The sequence below is a fragment of the Neodiprion lecontei genome, chromosome 2, assembly GCF_021901455.1.
Source record: "Neodiprion lecontei isolate iyNeoLeco1 chromosome 2, iyNeoLeco1.1, whole genome shotgun sequence".
NCBI lineage: Eukaryota > Metazoa > Arthropoda > Insecta > Hymenoptera > Diprionidae > Neodiprion > Neodiprion lecontei.
The window spans coordinates 29,110,530-29,128,824 of record NC_060261.1 but is presented as its reverse complement, the minus strand read 5'-3'; the positions used below and the strand labels follow the sequence as shown (position 1 = coordinate 29,128,824).

The 18,295-nt window shown below is 34.1% G+C and overlaps 1 protein-coding gene across 8 annotated transcripts; it reads left to right on the top strand.

Moving 5' to 3' along the window:
• The first annotated feature begins 1,377 nt into the window (after nt 1-1,377).
• Nucleotides 1,378-18,131, top strand: LOC107223705 (glutaminase kidney isoform, mitochondrial). Of its 8 annotated transcripts, none has more exons than XM_046732887.1 (12): nt 1,378-1,650; nt 3,901-4,001; nt 7,167-7,202; nt 9,345-9,444; nt 10,927-11,069; nt 11,169-11,542; nt 12,282-12,562; nt 13,006-13,182; nt 13,818-13,978; nt 15,220-15,363; nt 15,837-15,977; nt 16,489-18,131. In XM_046732887.1, exons 1-12 carry the CDS (start codon nt 1,567-1,569, stop codon nt 16,667-16,669), a joined length of 1,923 nt encoding a protein of 640 aa, XP_046588843.1. In that variant the 5' UTR covers nt 1,378-1,566; the 3' UTR covers nt 16,670-18,131. The 8 variants fall into 8 exon arrangements, with proteins under 8 accessions (XP_046588843.1, XP_046588844.1, XP_015518965.1 ...); XM_015663479.2 differs by having other exon boundaries at nt 1,379-1,650; nt 15,238-15,363; XM_046732888.1 differs by lacking the exon at nt 7,167-7,202.
• Nucleotides 18,132-18,295: the final 164 nt, after the last annotated feature.

Sequence of the window (18,295 nt, the reverse complement as noted above, 5' to 3'; positions counted from 1 at the left end):
CATTATATTAAATTTAATGCGGAAAAGTAACTGTAGCAAGAAAATATTCATGTCGTATTAAAATTGTATAGGTATATGATTAACCAGGATCACTGCAGAGATGGGTAAAATGCAAACCAAAGTATTATAAATAAATAACGGCAAACTATATATGATTAAGCCTCTTAGTATACATGTACAAGTTAGGATTAAAATTTATCAAATTTTCTCCACTTTGTATATTTATGATTTAACGTAAATATTGTTAGACTGCATTATAATTCTGCATCTGATTCGTGGGTCACAGATTAACGAGTATTATTATTTTAAACACATATACATGCTGTATTTCGTGTATGTATAAACTGTTGAGTGATAAGTATACAATGTATGATGAAATTCGTGAACGAGCAATAGTTAGCAATTTTACAAGACTAAGCGTTGAAATTATGTATAAATATATACACATAATAATGACAACCCTGTGACAGTCGAAAATATTTAAAGCAAATAAAAAAATCCAAATGCACCAGCAATGATGTATCAATGCGTTTAATTGTTGCTTTATTCCATCGGTATACCTTTCACGATCGATCTTTTATTACACGTTATTGGTGTTATTAGTTCTACTTGCGTAAATACTATCCATTACCGATAAACGGAGTATTATAGATCGCACTAAATATAAGACTGGCTTTTGAACACTATTCTCAGCAAACTACTAATCGAGGTGCCGCCATTGGGGCCATTGCTCGATTCGACGTCCACCTCGCAACTTTAACGTACGCGATCTATTGACAGCTTGTTAGATATAAAATAATACAAACTCTCCCAGATTTGACTATTCTGAACAATCAGAAGAATGACGATATTTTTTATTTTGACGCGTTAATTTCAGTTAAAGTTCGAGCTCCGATGCGCCTCAATATGATGAATTGATGAGTGAAGTAAGTAGTTGATTTTTCAGAAAATCCAAATTATCCTCTGTTGATCTCATAGTATTTTTCACTATATTTTTCTCGAAACTCGTTCTGAAGCGACGTACATCGTATCGTATATTATTTTGTGCGTGTAATTTACAATTCCGTTTGTTACAGTAAATAGTCAAAAGAAAAAGACGTGAACTTTGTTCAAACCTCGGTATGGAATTACAATTGAGCGGTGTTACTTCTGTAATGAGAAAAATGTTGCTGTGTCAATCAATATTCCAAGTAATAACGTAACTCGAAACGCTCGAATAAACTATAATTACAAACCCTTACAAAATTGAAAACATTTCTTTCATTCACCAATATGTAATCGAATGTATGTATCGGAATCCGAATCGCGCATGCCTAGTTTTTCGGTAGTCATGCTCAGTTTTAGCCGGTGTCGTCGTCCCGGCGCTCCTATGTAATGTTTTAGTCGTCGGGACGCCGAGCGTCGTTTGCTGGATACGTCTGTAACAACCGCGGTGTGCGTGAATGTTAATTTCCACCGAACGCATATCCGTATCGATCTAATTCATAAAAGGAAATATTTTAATATAGGCTCATTACACGTGTGTAAAGAAAGAAGAAAAAAAAACAAAAAAAAAAAAACAGAAAAATGTACAGGGATATGGTGAAAGTTTATCGGGTTACGGTCAAGTTGACCGAAAATATTTCCTCGAGAAATTTGCACACGCATAAGGTGACCATTATTATCTTATTAACAATATACGTCGTTTAATTATTTTCTCACGGTCTCATATTTTAGTTCCTTATCTTTATTTTCTTTGCTTGTAGAGGTTACAGAATATATTTACTGCGTACCACCGAGATAAATAATTTTACCGTGAATTAGGTAATTAAGTTTTTTTAGTTAGGTAAACTTTAGTAATAAATTAGTTTTTGTATGTACTACGTACTATATGTATAGATGAGTATGAGACCATAAAAGGCACCCGTATACATGAGTGGAGTTGAAAAACTGGCTTACTACTAAAATTTGCTTAAATAAAAGAAATTAAACCAATGTAAAATTGTTTAATCTGTTATGCTTTGACAAGTAAAAACAAAAAACATGTCATTTCAACCGATTAAAAGAATTTCGTTTAAATCACTCACATCATTCTCTATAATATTTTATAATCCATTCTGTTAGTTTTTTCTAAACAGTATGCAATTTTCATATTTGATATCCAATCTCTAGCGTTGCACGAAACAACTGCCTCATCATTTTCGTTTTCCTTTTCTTTTTTTTAACATGCTTAAATCATTCGATTCAATTTAGTTTCGTATTTTTCGGAGCAGCTGTGATCATCGAAACGCGGTTTAAATTTGCGCGGAAAATCGTCTGCTTCCTTCACTTAGAAAATGAGAATTTTTCGAACCAACCGCGAATCGCATGGACCGACAGATTCCGATCATCGCAAAAGCTCGCCGTTCCAATTTACGTAATAATTTTCTCCTCTTGAGTAACAGCCGGTTGGCTTACAATGTGTATTATTAAAATCGTCGAGGCTCCTGTCACTAGTTCGACTGTCAGGGTGCTTATGCCTGTTTAGTGAGGCTTGCCGAGGAGCACGTGGTCAATGGCAATGACCGAATTTTAGTTACTAAAATAATCTCTAGTTGTTCCACTAACGATCAGCCGCGTCTAAAGCTGCGACTCGCTGCCTGTGTCGCGATGATTCACCAAGGTCTCAGAATCACCTTTCGAATCGTTCACCTTTCGCAAATTCCTTACTTCCTTGTATTTCTGTACGCGTTAAAAAAAATTATGACACGAATCGGCAAGTTTCCTCTGATCGACAGATTTCAAATTTCCATTTCCATCTCGTTAGAACAGTTTTCTATGTATATTCCAATATTTCTCTGGCACCGAAAAGGAAAACTAGATTGATACGATTTTTGCAACGTCAAGTATAATTTTATCAACAAACTTTACGCCTTTGGCTGCTTAGTTACGCGATTTATCTGTCTAGAGATTGCAGGGCGTCGTTACAATTAGGTGTCACAGATATTTGCGGATGACAAGATCTTTATCTTTGACAGTGAAGACCTGACGCAGAGTAGGCGATGAGTTACGATCCATTCTGTTTATCGGAACTGGTGCGAGTGTATTTTATGCTGTATACGTGTATCGGCCTAATATTTGCGATTTCTATTCGTTTTCCCGAATATCGGAAAGAAAAAAATTATTCGTTCAATTAAATTAGAATTTATAGTGGATTAAAAGTCAATGTTTCAGATCAAAGCGAGTAGAGAAAATTTTGTTGAATCTTGTTGAAAATTTTCATTTGTTAAACTAGAATTAAGCTTCGTTGCAATAATTTTAGAAAATTCGCAAAAATAACAATGTCAAAACTTTTCTGACATTCGGAACATGGTTTTCAATTTATTCAGAACTTTCGACGTAGAGAAATGTTTCTTCCAATGCTAAATCGATTTATCACCAAGTTCTCGTACCATTCTCACCGAAATTCACATCGAAAGCTTGATCGGCTTGTCATATAGCTTTGCAATGGGCGAAATTCATCTTCTAAAGCGAAGAGCTTACGTTAGGCGTTATTTCGACGATCAATACTACCGGCGACTTTATAGCCAAGGAACCTCTGAAACCCTTCGAGTTTTAACGTACCGGCTGTTCAAAGTACGAAGCGCAATGTTTTGTTAGCGATTATACATCTAGATTTATTATAAATAATCATTGAACCAAGTATTCATTGATTCTACATTGAATGAAAGTGAATTAATAATTTTTGCAGGCATTGCAAGCTTAAAGCTGTGCTTCAATATTTGCATATTTGTTTTTTCGTCGGTCGATCAAACAGTCAGCTTCTTTGAATTTATCATATTATTTATACAATTACCGATTAATCGATTTTCTTATGTCTTCAACGCGTGACAATAACTCAAGAGCTGAAAATTTCTTGTTAATTTTTGTCTCCTTTTTCAGCATCTGGCTGCGATAGCGGGAAGCAAAATGAAAATGAGAAAGACAAGTTACATAGACGCAGCTTTTGGAAGTACCAGCGATATGCAGCGGTCAAATATACGGTATAATAATTTTTTCAGACCTACGTTTCAAACAAATTGTTAAACTGGGGATCCGTAATACACGGCAGTCCTAATTTGTACAAAGTTTCGTGGAAAATATATCCGAAGAACTTGAGCACACACTATTAATTAACATGGTTATAAATAGTTTTAAAGACTGGTTCAATTTGTTTGGAAAAATATCCGATGACAGAATACTTTGGTTATCGCATTTTTGCTAACAGTATATTATAATTTGTTTCTTGTTTGTTTTTCGTTTTGTTTCTTTTTTTTTTTTTTTTGCCCAAAATTGTAGAAACTACCAAAATTTGTTATTTGAAGAGAAAACATTGAACAATGTTGTGAAATTTTTTGCTTATACTTTTGAATCCATTTCTTTACATTCGCAAAAACATTATTGAAAATTATAATATATACTCAGCCGATTTTTGTGCAGTAAATGTTGCTGTGCCGAATACTAACGTTGGTCTCGCTATTCACGTATGAGTTATCTAACCAAAGTGGAAAATAGAGATGTTTCAGTTAGGATAAAATAAATTTTGGAGCCATGCGTCGCAGCGTTTGATAGTTAAAAGAATAATTAACACGTTCGGCGTTGTCACTCTGAACCATAATTTTCTTATCGTTGATCGTCGCGAACGTAATGGTAATAAAGTAGGTGCAACTTTGGGCGTTTTTCATTCGCACATCGCCGTATCAGAGCATAAAAATTATTAATTAATTGATACCGAAATTTACTTTTCTGTTAGCGTGTCACGTTTTATCTTATCGTATAATTAATCAATCATGTGCTTATAGTTGCGGATTTTTAACTTTGTGAAATCTTTTGTGTATTCACGATAGATTATACTGGTGAAAATCACTCTATAATGTATGTAATATACTGTATTATACATATATATATATATATATATATATATATACACGTATAAGATTTTCGAAATAAACGGGTAATAGCAAAGAATTGAGAATATGGCAAAAGTGTCCGTTGTTGCTTATTTCTTTTTTTATTTGCAGTTCAAATTTTCGGACTAAAATATAATCGTCACTCTTTTAACCATTATAATCACTCGCTATTTATACCGCTGTAGGATCGATTCACAATTGTATCGAATATTCAAAACCACATAAGCGATTCCACAGCCAATCCTTACAGACACTTCTATCCTGTGAATAGTAAAATGATTAACACGTCGATCATCCGTACCAGCTGTTGTTAGCTTGAAACGCTAACCAATATGGCAAAATTGTACAGAGTGTTTCGCAACACGTAAACTCACAGCTTGTTATAAAATATACAGTGCACGCTCGTGAAAGACGCATTAAATTGTGCGTTATTTTTAGATTTTTTTACCTATTGAACTGATCGCTGAAAATGTTTGGTCAATTTTTCAAAGTATAACAATGCATTCTATAAAAAAAAAGCGAAAAATTTCGCCTTTCCAAAATCCCTACGGTTTTATAACGCAAGAGAAGAAAATTTCTATGTTTTGAATTAAATTCTTCACATTAGTTTTACCTTGGTTTGAATTTTAATCTGAACTTCCGTTAAGCAAAAATTGAATTACGGAACAAACTTAATTTTCTCACATCGACGATGTTATTACAGATATTTCCTATATTATTATCGCGAAACATTGTCAAGTATAATAAAAAAATAAAAATAGTCGATATTGTATAAGTTTAAGCGAACAATTTGAAAATACCAATTTTCTCAAGTTTTCAATCTAGCAGAAAAATCGAAGTGCAAATTGAAGTATTTAATTTCTCGGAGCAGAAAATATATTACAATACGAAACACGTTATAAATAATGATGACGCTACAGAATTACGAAGTATTATGTATGTAAAGTCGCATCGAAACTTATTTACCCTTCGATTTCGTTGTGGATTTCCATTCGTTTAAATATGCTGCTGCATTGCCTCCTGCACACATAAAGTGGATGAAACTGTAAGGATACATAATGATCAATTTAACAGACCAATAAATCTCTGATTGTTTGTACGAATGGAATAGGACGGCACGTTTATTGCACGTGATTTAAAATCGATATGTTGAACAATTGATACAACTATTTGACGTATTACGATTCCTAAGGACTTATATATATATATATATATATATTACGCGTTACGTAAAATATAGTTAGACGATATAGTTAGCCGGTAGCAGTCGCTGCTTATTATTCGAGTCTCGCTGCAGACGAAAATTTTCTCCGACTTATCCAAGGAAAGTAATGAAAACAAATGAAACAATAATAAGAAAAAATAAAGGGTTAAAAATTTGTTCTTATTTCTTTCGATTTTAATCACACAACGCGCACCGCGTTATAATTAAACAGTTTCTATTGGTATGGACGATTTTGAGGTTTATCATTACTTCGTGGAAAACATTTCGACAACTGCCAATCGCCTAAATGGGTAAGAATATTTTACGTTAGAAAAACAGGGCAAATTTATATACAAATTTGGTGAGATTAATAATTTTCCAATTCACACGTACGATTTATTTTTTGAAAATATTTTCATAAAAAAGAAAAGAAGAAAAAATTGAAACCTGCTTTTAGCTCCTGTTTATTTTCTCCGTCGTCACTGGCGGTAAATCACAAACAACGACACGCTAATTTTTGGCCACCGCGAGTCGGTACCGTCAGGTGGTTTTAGTCGTGATTTGCAATTGCTAGTGTATATACTCAAGTGATTCGAGCCAATTTATGAACGACGAAGGGGGGCTCTTGGATAAGTTATATAAGACGCGGAAGATGATGCGAAAACGTTCATTTCACTCTTCGGGCAATTTTATATAGTCGTTAGAAAAATGAGTGCACAGTGAATTGTATCGTCGCGCGTTGAACGTGCAGCTCGAGATTTTCGTTCGGAAGTTAGATTTCGCTAGATTAAAGTGAAATAATACAGTCAGTAATACGCAATTATAACAGTGTTGAAAGAAACTAAGCATTTAATTATTTTAAAATATTGAGGGGGTTGTTATTCAATAGTATTTTAGATTGATAAATGTCCGACGGTATGAAAGACGTGAAAATTTCTAACGGTGCTCGATCGGACAGATTCGTGAAGCTTCTGGCGAGGTTTCTTAGGTAAATAAAAATTCTATCCCAGTATTAATTTAACTAATTGTGTGTTTGTTTTTCACTTTTTTTACAGCGAGTACAGCTTTATTCATGACAGCCATTACATGTAGTGAGTACTATTCTCCGTGACAAATTCATATTGCATGGAGTATCAATGTGCTTGCAGCAATTGGTTGAAAAAATGTTTAATTGTCGCATTTTTTTTTTTTTTTTTTACCTTTTGTTACCTTACTTCTGTATATCAGCAATTTATGTTTTAAGCTACACGGTAAATAATTAGTAGTTGGTTTATCGTTTCTTCTGACTGTTTTCTTTCCGACCAAATCACTGTTCTTCGTTATTCGCAGTAACTGTACTATAGTTATCAGGTATCTGTGAATCGTTACAAGTTATCGATTATTTTTAATTCATCGTTATGTTTACTTGAAAGTTTCACACATATATTCGCGCATTTGACGTTTTTTTTAACATGAACTTTGCGTTTTCTTATAATTTTAGAAAAGCAGAGTTGTTTACGATTAAATTTTGGCATTAGTTTACTTATGAATTACTTTTACGAAAATTTGTTCAACGATTTTCTGCGTGATTTAATTTTTTTTATCTTCTCCAAAATCCTTCGAATCAAATATTGCGCGATGTCGCGATCTTTCGTCGAAATTTTGCTATTCTTTTTCGAAATTGTTTTCTTTATTAAAAAACTCGACCTACACCTTTTATGACAAATTTTGAAATTGTACGGAAACATGTGAAAAAAACCAAAATGCCGTTGAAGATCACGGAAGGAAAGCCGCGTGTTTCTTTTTCGGAAAAGTTGATAATTCTTCAATGAAATTCGGTAAATTTTGAGAGATAACATTTTTTTTTTTTAATATCTCTGCAGTGTCTCTTCGCGGGGGATCTCTAATCACATATTGTTACACCTGCTTGTGCAAATATATTTTGCGATGTTACGTTCAGATAAATTTCACCGGTGTTGTCAAGCGTGATAGTGATTTAGTTGTTTTCACTGTCACGGAACCTCAAAGCAGCGAAAAAACATATTCACTATCTGCACGGACGATAATTCAATCTTTCTCATTACTTTGTCTTGATTGTGCACTCCACACACTGCAGCAACAATTCATCCGAGTGTTGAAAGTAAAATTTTTTCGAGATAAGTAAAATAGATGTTAATAAGGTAACAAGTTTCAAGTCATATGAAACGACTTCATTGAAATATATTTTTTTCCGTTTTTTACCAAACATTTCTCTGTTCGTAATAAGAAAAATTCACTTTCCCACATGGTGAGAAATTTTTAGTTGCGGTTACCGCTCAGTCCTTAAATATTTTCATTTTTTACCACAATCGAAAAATATAGTTCTAGGTAGAAAATGAAAATTAGTTTTCTAGCTGTTACCGGAAAGTCTAGTATCCGTTATTATTCTTTCTCATTACGATCACTGTTACTATATTTTCTTGACTTTTTTTTAACGATACCTGTTTTACTGAATTTGCAGAAACAAATCCTTTTTTTCCAATGTATCTTGTTACGTAGTAGCTTATTTCCTTATAGGGAATTTTGGTTTATCTTTCCCGCAAGTGTATGTTTATTTCACTTCCTGTTAATATTTATTATAAATTTTCGGCAACCCGCCCAATTCTTTAGTAGATGTTTTTCGAAACATTGCTGCTTGTGAGGAAGAAACAACAAAAAGGAGATCAGTAACTCTATCGATTTTTCTTCAATTCAAACAGAGCTTCTATCATATTACGCAAAAATTATCAGGATTCTTGATTAGTTAAAAAAACAGGTTCAGCATAGTAACTATTACAGAATCTTTTTTAACCAGCTAAAATTTTTACAGTTATCGAACGAAATAATTGCAGGATAAAGTAAATTGAAATTTGTTCGAACAGTTAAATTTTTCGTAAAAATTCGTCGTTCACCGTGAAAATTCACAATCAAATCGTCGTTTTTATGGCTTACACTTTTTGGATGGTGACGAACGTAGATAATCCTAAAAATTTCAATCCAAAGTCTATGCCAAATTATCGTTTATACAATACTTCTCAAAAATGTTCAATTTACATCCAACAAAACCTAGTTCACCAATTAAAAACACGTTGAATTTTCCAATCAGCATGCAAAGTTTCAAAATCTGAATCTTGGAAGTTATCCTTGTACCTTCCACTCGTTGCGGTTAAGTGTAATTATCATAAAAATCTCTACTTGAACGATGGTTGAAATGAATTTGAATTATAAACTTTCAGCGCCCGAGATCAGGACCAAGTTCGAAATGCCGAGGACGTTTTGTTCGACATGTTCAAAAATGAAGAGACGGGGCTTTTACCGGTTGGGAAATTCCTGGCTGTGAGTATACGTACATGTATAAATGAAAATATTAATATAAATGTAAATGCAAATGTAAATATAAATAACGTTTGATCTCGAAGCATAAACACTCACAGCGTTCTCCAGGATACGTCGTGTATTGTAATACACAACGTCTGGAGAAAGCTGTGGGTGCTTATCGGATTCGATGGTTAGCGTGTAATGAATGGATCAAACGTCTGTTTAACACTAGCGAGAAACCCAATGAACGATCGCACTACCTAGAGGAGAATCGATCGACTAAACTGATACCTGTAACGTTTTATCAGCGATCGAAAACTAAATAAAAGAGACCAATAAGAAAAATGCACAAGATAGATTAAGATCGTGTCAGGAAAAATAGATCAAATTGTTCATTTATTTAGGTGGTTTCTAACGAGTCATGCTATAAAGTTTGTCATATAACATAAATTGCCATAAATTACAAACTTGGCTTGATAGTTCTAAATATCAGATATAAACAGGCAGCGCAGAGTGTAAAAATAAAAAGAATTAAAGTCCGAAAAATATTGTGAACAGAGAATGATATAAAAAATAAAACAACGACATTTACAATATATATTAGAGAGTAAAGCGTTTTAATGACGTCGTGTTACCGAAGGGAGATCGATAATTAACATTGTTACGTGATATTTAAATTGTTGTTGTTACACTTTCCGAATTTCTAGTCTCGCACAGATTTAAATCAGACCGTCTCCTTCAAATGTTGTGGGTCTACTGCTTCACTGATCCGCTGAGACCTTGTTCTCTCACTGTTTGTTTTGAATAGGAAACATTGTTACAGACCGCTAGATTCGTTTCATCTTTCGCACCAATTCTCATCCCATTGCGGATTTCACTCTTTTCTGTGCACATTTTGCTCAAAGTTCCACTTGACATGGATTTAAAAAATTTGTAAAAAAAGTTTCACTCGTTAGATTTTTTTAAGGGTTGAGTTATGTCAACACTTCCAATACGTAACTGAAAAAAAATATATATCGAAGCCTCTCCTTTCATTTAAGTATGTTTCTTGGTCGAAAAATTGCAGTTAAAGTAGTCGAAAAAAGATGCGTGCAATTTTCGTTCTGATTTCTAATTTTATTAGCCATTCAAAATTAACTTTCTGTCTGGAAAAAACACTTTCTAATGTTTCTAAAACAGTCTGATAGATAATGAAAAAAAAAAAAAAATGCACCAACTAAGCACCCATTAACACTAAGTTGTAAACTTAAGAAACATTACGCGTTCACTGTAACGGAGATGCGATTCCGATGAATTTTAAGATCTTTCTCTTTTAAATGTAATTTCAACCACTTGTTCGTAAAATTTTCAGTCAATACGTACTCAATTTAATCTCACTTTGTTTCATGTCTTGAATCCGAATTATTGACCCGCGATAATTTCACACGAAATAGAGCTTCTTTGAAGGTCTTTTGCAATCAGGCAGAGTTGAGTTTATTTTTACCCTTGTCTTTGATTCAGGCACTCAGAAGCACGGGATTGAGAAAAAATGATCCGAGACTTCAGGAACTCTCAGATAATCTCAGAAAGGAACAGCTCAAGTCTGGAGGACACGAAGGACTTTCTCACGAAACTCAGAAACTCGACAGAGAACAATTTAGAAGGTGGGTGTGCCGAAATTATGTTCCAAGTCCATTTTACTGCTTTTTTAAAATAAGATAGCATAAAAAAAAAAAAAAAAAAAAATTCGATACTCCTTGCAGGATAATAAATCCGAATATCGTCCTGATATCGCGTGCTTTCCGGCATCAGTTCATAATACCGGATTGGTCCGGCTTCACGAAGCACATCGAGGACTTTTACTGGAAATGCAAAACCAACACCGAGGGCAAAGTGGCGTCGTACATCCCTCAGCTGGCGAGGATGAATCCCGAGTATTGGGGCGTCTCAGTCTGCACGATAGATGGACAGCGATTCAGCATCGGTGACACCTCCCTTCCTTTCACCCTGCAAAGTTGCAGCAAACCTCTGACCTACGCGATCGCTCTCGAAAGACTCGGACAAGAAACCGTCCATCAATATGTGGGCCAGGAACCCTCGGGAAGGAACTTCAACGAACTGGTTCTTGATTACAACAGTGAGTTCGTTGCGTCCTTGCACTGAGAGATATTTTTAGTTCTTAACTATTTTCATTTATTACCACGATCGAAAAATTGTAAACATAAATTGTGTTTGACTTTGGCAATTAGAAGGAAATAAAATACAAATCACATCTGTGTGTATATAGATTACGAATCTATGTACTATATGAATACAAATATGATTTGCAATTCTTTTTTTCCTAATTACAAATTACGAATATGATTTGTATTTTATGTCGTTTTAATTGTAAAATACAAATATCCTTTACAATTCACTTTTCTTCTCATCACAAAATAGAAATGTTGTTTTTCGTTCAGTTTCTTACGATTACTAAATATATATGTAATTTGAAATCTTTTTTTTTTCAATTAAAGAACACAAATGTAATTAATTACAAAATGTAATCAGGTGATGTCCAATATTGATTGTAGGATGCTCTGAATGAGATTGTACAAAGAATAATTGCACGTAAAACTTTGCACAACCAAACAATTTCATAAAGCGAGTTTTTCATTAAGTTTGGAATATTTGTTAGTTCAAAAAAATGGAGAGATTGTAAAACTGGAAAGATTGCTAAATTTCGGTAGAGACTCAGAAGAAGGAAAATAACAAAAAATGTACAGGTATTTGCGAGAAGAACTTTGCACATTTTGTCTGAAAATTTTATCAAAGTATATTGAGAGAAAAATAAAATTGCACAGACGAAGGTAAAGAAAACTGTCTTTAAATTTCAGAAAAACCGCACAATCCAATGATAAACGCGGGGGCGATTCTTGTTTGTTCGCTGCTGAAGACGTTGATCAAACCGGAAATGACACTGGCGGAGAAATTTGACTTCACGATGAATTATTTCAAGAGATTAGCCGGTGGTGAGAGCCTGAGTTTTAACAATGCTGTATTTTTGTCGGAACGCGAAGCCGCGGACAGAAATTACGCCCTCGGATTTTACATGAGAGAGCACAAATGCTACCCGGACAAAACGAATCTACGTGAAATCATGGACTTCTATTTCCAGGTGAGGATAACAAGGGGAAAAATAGAATGAAGTAAAGTTGTGATTTAAAAAAAAGAAATTAGTCTCAGGACGTTCAATGAGTTCGAAGTTTCTCATCTTCAACGTTAAAAAAATATTTCGCACACATGCTTCTGGAGTATTTTTCAAGCAGTCGTTGTTCGTCAAAGTCCGAAACAATGTATATGATAATATTTTGAATGATAGAAAGAAAACTTTTCGATTGATCGAAATCGTCTGTTGATAATTGTCACGGGAATCCAATCTGTGAAATAAAAATTTCACGTACGAGAAAACAATTATCAAGATCATTTCTAGTCCTTTGAAAGCCAAGGAACTTGGCTTTGGCCAAAACTCTGACTTCAAACGGTCCGATTCTTGGATTTTGCTGCCCGAGAATCTGGTTGAAAATTTGCATCGTGAATTTAAAATTATTTGCAACACAGTGCTGCGCTATGGAGGCGAACTGCGAGTCCATGTCGGTTATGGCGGCGACTCTTGCAAACGGTGGCATCTGTCCGATCACCGAGGAGAAGGTTTTGAAGCCCGACAGTGTCCGGGACGTCCTCAGCCTGATGCATAGTTGCGGGATGTACGATTACAGCGGACAGTTTGCCTTCAAGGTGAGCTTTTTCTATACGCTTTCTTCGAGAATTATGAGATTAAACTCGCAAACGGGATCCTTATCATAAATGCATTGCAAAATGCAAACTTGCGTGAAAAGAAGTAACAGAGCTTTTAGGTAATAGCTGATATAACAGACTGAAAAAGTGGGTGAATTTTAAGAATTCATATCTCGATAAATAATTATTTAATTAGATTGGGATTTGATTTGTTTTAAAGCGTGTAGATCGAACTTTGTTCAAACGTTTTTCCCATTGCTATTGTTATTTGTCAGGAAAATAGCGACCGTTTGGAGTTGAATTCGATTTTCAGTGTAAAGCTTCCGAAAATTTAACATAATTACTGTTTAAGAATACTGCTTCCAAATTTCAAGTAATTCCGTACAGCCGTTTCTGAGATATCGCGAGCACTGTAAAACATGTCTCTTAATGAAACGGTCGACATTATTATCGGTAGAAATGCTTTCAATTCATTGATTGTAATAAAATACAATATGCGAACGAAGCTCGATCTCCAGAGTTTCGATAGAAACAAACTCCAGTCAATTTGGCTAATTGGTTGTCGATATGTATAAATTTACAAAATCCACCCACTTATTCAGCCGTTTTCACTTACTCATTGCAATTATTTGCAGGTTGGAATACCGGCGAAATCCGGAGTCTCTGGAAGTCTTCTGGTTGTCATACCAAACGTAATGGGTATCTGCACGTGGTCCCCACCTTTGGATCCTTTGGGAAATTCTTGCCGAGGTGTTCAGTTCTGTGAGGAACTTGTTACCGAGTTCAATTTCCACAGGTTCGTTCTTTGTTTATAGATTTTTCATAATTTAAAAAAAATATTCTTATTGTATAATTACACCGAGATTTGTATTATTATCGATGATTATTCCAACACTGAGTGCAAAACGAGTTGTTTTGATCATTTATATAGACCCAAGATCACACTGTAAACAATTGCTACAGGTTACAGTAGAAAATTCTTTTTGTCTTAAACTCGGACGATTTACAAACTCGGCTAGAAGATTAAAGAATTTTAAAATCGAGTCAACATATTTGTTAGATTTTATTGTAAATTGGCCTGATTTTAAATCTGAACACTGTATTAGAGAGAATTGAAAATTTTCAGTTTGAAGAACTTTTGCTAGGAGAAAAAATGTTTGTTACAAATCTATGAAAAACGTTTTTTGATCTGTCTTTGGTACATTTTATTGTTTACATTTAAACTGTAAATTTCAAATTATTCCAAAACGTTTTTTTTTCTTCACTTTCAAAATAAAAACCTGAAGATTCGAGGCCATAATCACGTGAGGAAAATTATTGAGAAAGCTAAGCTTCTATTTTAGCTGTAGACCAAAAATTTTCGAGTTTGCATCACGAATGAAAACTTGCTATACGCTGTATTGAAAAAAATGTAACGGCATCAGAATTTTTGTCGAATAGCTGCCATAATTTCGCAAGCACTGTAAAATATAACTGCTGAGTAGAAAAAGGAAAGCTGCGTTTTTTAGCCGGGGTGAATTTGTAATTTAAATCTCGTGATCAGATTGATAATTATATTGTTACACGTATAAGTTGGTTGGAGTTTACATTCCACTTTCTAATCGAACTCTTATTACTTCCTCTTTATTTTTATTTTTTTAACTCTCTTCTTCTGTCTTGTCAAATAATTTTACCCGCTCCTATACTAACGGTTATTATCAATTTACAATCGGTTGAAAAATACACGAACAAATGCTAAAACTCCGCCCCTGATGCTTGATGATTACAATGACACACATAATTAAAACGTCGAATAATAACCGCATGCGAAAAATAATGCCGATTTGAACAAAAAAAAATCACAACTTCACCCCACGTGCATGACAATCACTATTTGTAAACTGGCAAATTTCAACACGTACACGCAATTACTCACATATTATTTATCCATTCATCGCTCGGACATTGTGAAATACTTTACACAAATGATTATACGCGCGTGCGTAACATATGTGTATAAAAATATCCTCCCAACCGAAACCCGATTAGCACCTGTAGCACCTACTATGATCATAGGTACGACAATCTAAAACATGCAACGAACAAAAAGGACCCGAGAAGACACAAGTACGAGACGAAGGGATTGTCCATCGTCAATTTACTATTCAGCGCTGCCAGCGGCGACGTAACGGCTATGCGAAGGTGATAAATAAATAAAATATTGAATACACAAAAATAGTGGTTGGAAAAGAGAAGCAAGTCGAACAAACACCGTCTCAAATAGTCTTTTGTTTCTGTAATTGGGATCCAGTGTCCGCTTGACTTGTGCAATATGGCGGCCAACTGGCCGATCAGCTGATCGTTTGGCATGAATTGTGCGAATACCAAGGCACAGAAAATTTCGTGCAAGCTTTCAAGCTTTCGTTCTGTTGTCACGAGTAAACATAAAGTAAAATATGTGGGGAAAAACTAGTTTTAAAATTAAATACGACGCAATTAGACCGTCATATTTTCTGCCTCTGCAAGATGGCGTCTTCGAGTACTTTTGACCCCAATGATTTTCGTAATATATCGGCTAATATCCATAAAATAAGATAAATAATACCTTCTCTGATGTGCTGACTAGTTTAGAATGTAATTTTTTTCGAAACCCGTTGCTTTTCTTCTGTTCTCAGGCATCGTTTGAGCGGCATGGATATGACACTGTCGGATTACGATGGCCGGACTGCTTTGCATCTAGCAGCCAGCGAAGGGCATTTGGACTGCGTAGAATTTCTCATCGAACAATGCGGCGTTCCTCATGATCCCAAAGACAGGCAAGTCTGCAACAATTACAACGATCGTTCGATCAATCCATGGGAAAATTAAATATTAGATACTGTAGTCGCTGAGTTTTTGGTATTATACGAAGTTTTTGACCTTAGGAAGCTTTTGAAAAGCATTTCTTTGACAATGTGAATTTTTTGGGACTCGTAAGATTCTCTTATTGGTTAGCGCGACGCGGGTGTTCATTTTTGTGTGTATACGTAGGAAAATTATTGGAGAAATTCAGTTACAAAAAATATTCCAAAGATATGAAACAATATTAAAAAAATTACCAGGCGATATAATCTCAAACCATACTTTTTCATTGCACATTTGCCGTTTCGTTTAACAGAAGTTATACTTTCCTATTCTTTTATAATTACTTACTTGCAATTTCTCTAAAAAACGTAAAAAAAGAAACTTCGAAAAAACACTGAACAATCTCATCTTGTAAAATCTGCACAAATGGTAGAATTTCTTGTTATCCTTTTTATTCTCCTTCTGATCGAACATTCCTTTCAGATGGGGAAATTTGCCTATAAACGAGGCACAGACGTTTGGCCATCAACAGGTAGTCGAATATCTTAGAAACTACGCGGCAGCGCATATGAAAGACACGCCGAACGATGCGACAGGAGCTTCGAGTGACACGGAAAGCGACGCGACTTCCACGAAGGAACCGGATACAAGTCCATTGCCGTGAATGTAGTTTTAGGAAATTAGATTAAAGATATTCAACATTTATCCGCCGGCGAAAAATTTTTATCGACATTATTGAATGTATTATTCTGATTGCACAGTCCTGACGCAACTTTTTTAAGTAAAAGAATAACTTTGGATAATGCTCAGCCGATCGAACTGATATCTTGAAAAAATGATCGTTGGAATATTTTGTCAAGACTGTATCCAAAATAGAAGAGGAAAAAAAAAAAAAATATGATTTTGTAACGAATGACATACATAACCGTTAATTACGTCAATAGAATTTTTTTTCAGTGTACCCGTTTCGTTTAATGTGAATCAGGTGTGATATAAACGTAGGCAGCAACATCGTACCTATTATATTTAAAAATTTATACGTATCAATGCAGTGTACATGCGAAAAAACTGTGATTCTTAATTTATTCTTTAATCATGCCGCAAAAATATTTTTGTCTTCGGCTTTCAGCGAATATAAAGAGAATGAAGCTTAGATAACAATTGTGAGAAAACGGCATGAAAATATGAATAAAAAAAAAAAAAGACAAAGGAAACGGTAACTGATGGAAGATTATCGTTAGATAGTTTTTTGTAATCAATTTTTGGCAAAATTTGCGAACAAAGAAAGTTGTGGCTCCTAGCCGAATGATTCGTTTTCCTGATTCAAATACTCCCGAAATACACCGAAATTTTTCTACTTGTTCCAAAAGATTTTAATTTGAAGAAGGAGAAAAAGTTTCCGCGCGATGTGTTTAAAGATGTTTGCAATCCTTAGAATTATTCGTTCGAGAGTTTGAAAAAAGAAAACAAATTAAATTTGCATATATTTCAACAACTTTCAAAGTAAAATTGACGAAATATGTGCGAATACTGGAAATTGTATAAGATGCGAGAATTCGTCACTGAATGAATGCGACGGGATTATAATTATATTGACAACGTATGTTTGAAGTAATGTTGATGTGTATCTTAAACAATGAATTGATTACGAGGAAAAACTTCAGATATAGGTATAATACATAATAGACTGGAAGTGAAAAAAAAATTTCTTTTACGTAAAAATAATTTTGGATTTTTGTCTTTTTCTGTATAATTACGATAAATGTTATATTGCCGTACCAATGTTAATTGTACACAATATTTCTGCCTTCAGGTACAATAATTATGAGTTCAAGAATACTCGTATATTGTTGTTATAGTTGTTACGTGAAAACTTATACGGTCAATTCCATGAAATGCGCTCCTTGTAATTCAGCAGCCTTTCAATGCCTGTGGGTAATAAAACATTAAACTTTACATCTACGCGTATATTGTTAAATAGAAACATTAGTCGTAGCGTATAAAATCATGACTCCCATATTATATTCTAAATATGATGTGTAAATATATTATACACATACGTATAATATGTGAAGATCTCGAAGAGTAAAGGGAAATGAAAAGAAAAAAAAAAAAAAAAAGAAGAAGAAAGCAAACGCAGCAATGAATTAATTATACAGTATAATATATTAGCAAAATAAATAATTGAATGACTATATTATAGGAACAAATTGTAAGCCTAATAGGAGAATATAAAAAATTTCAACTTCATAAGAAAATTATAATATTAGGAGCTGGAAATTCCGGGGTC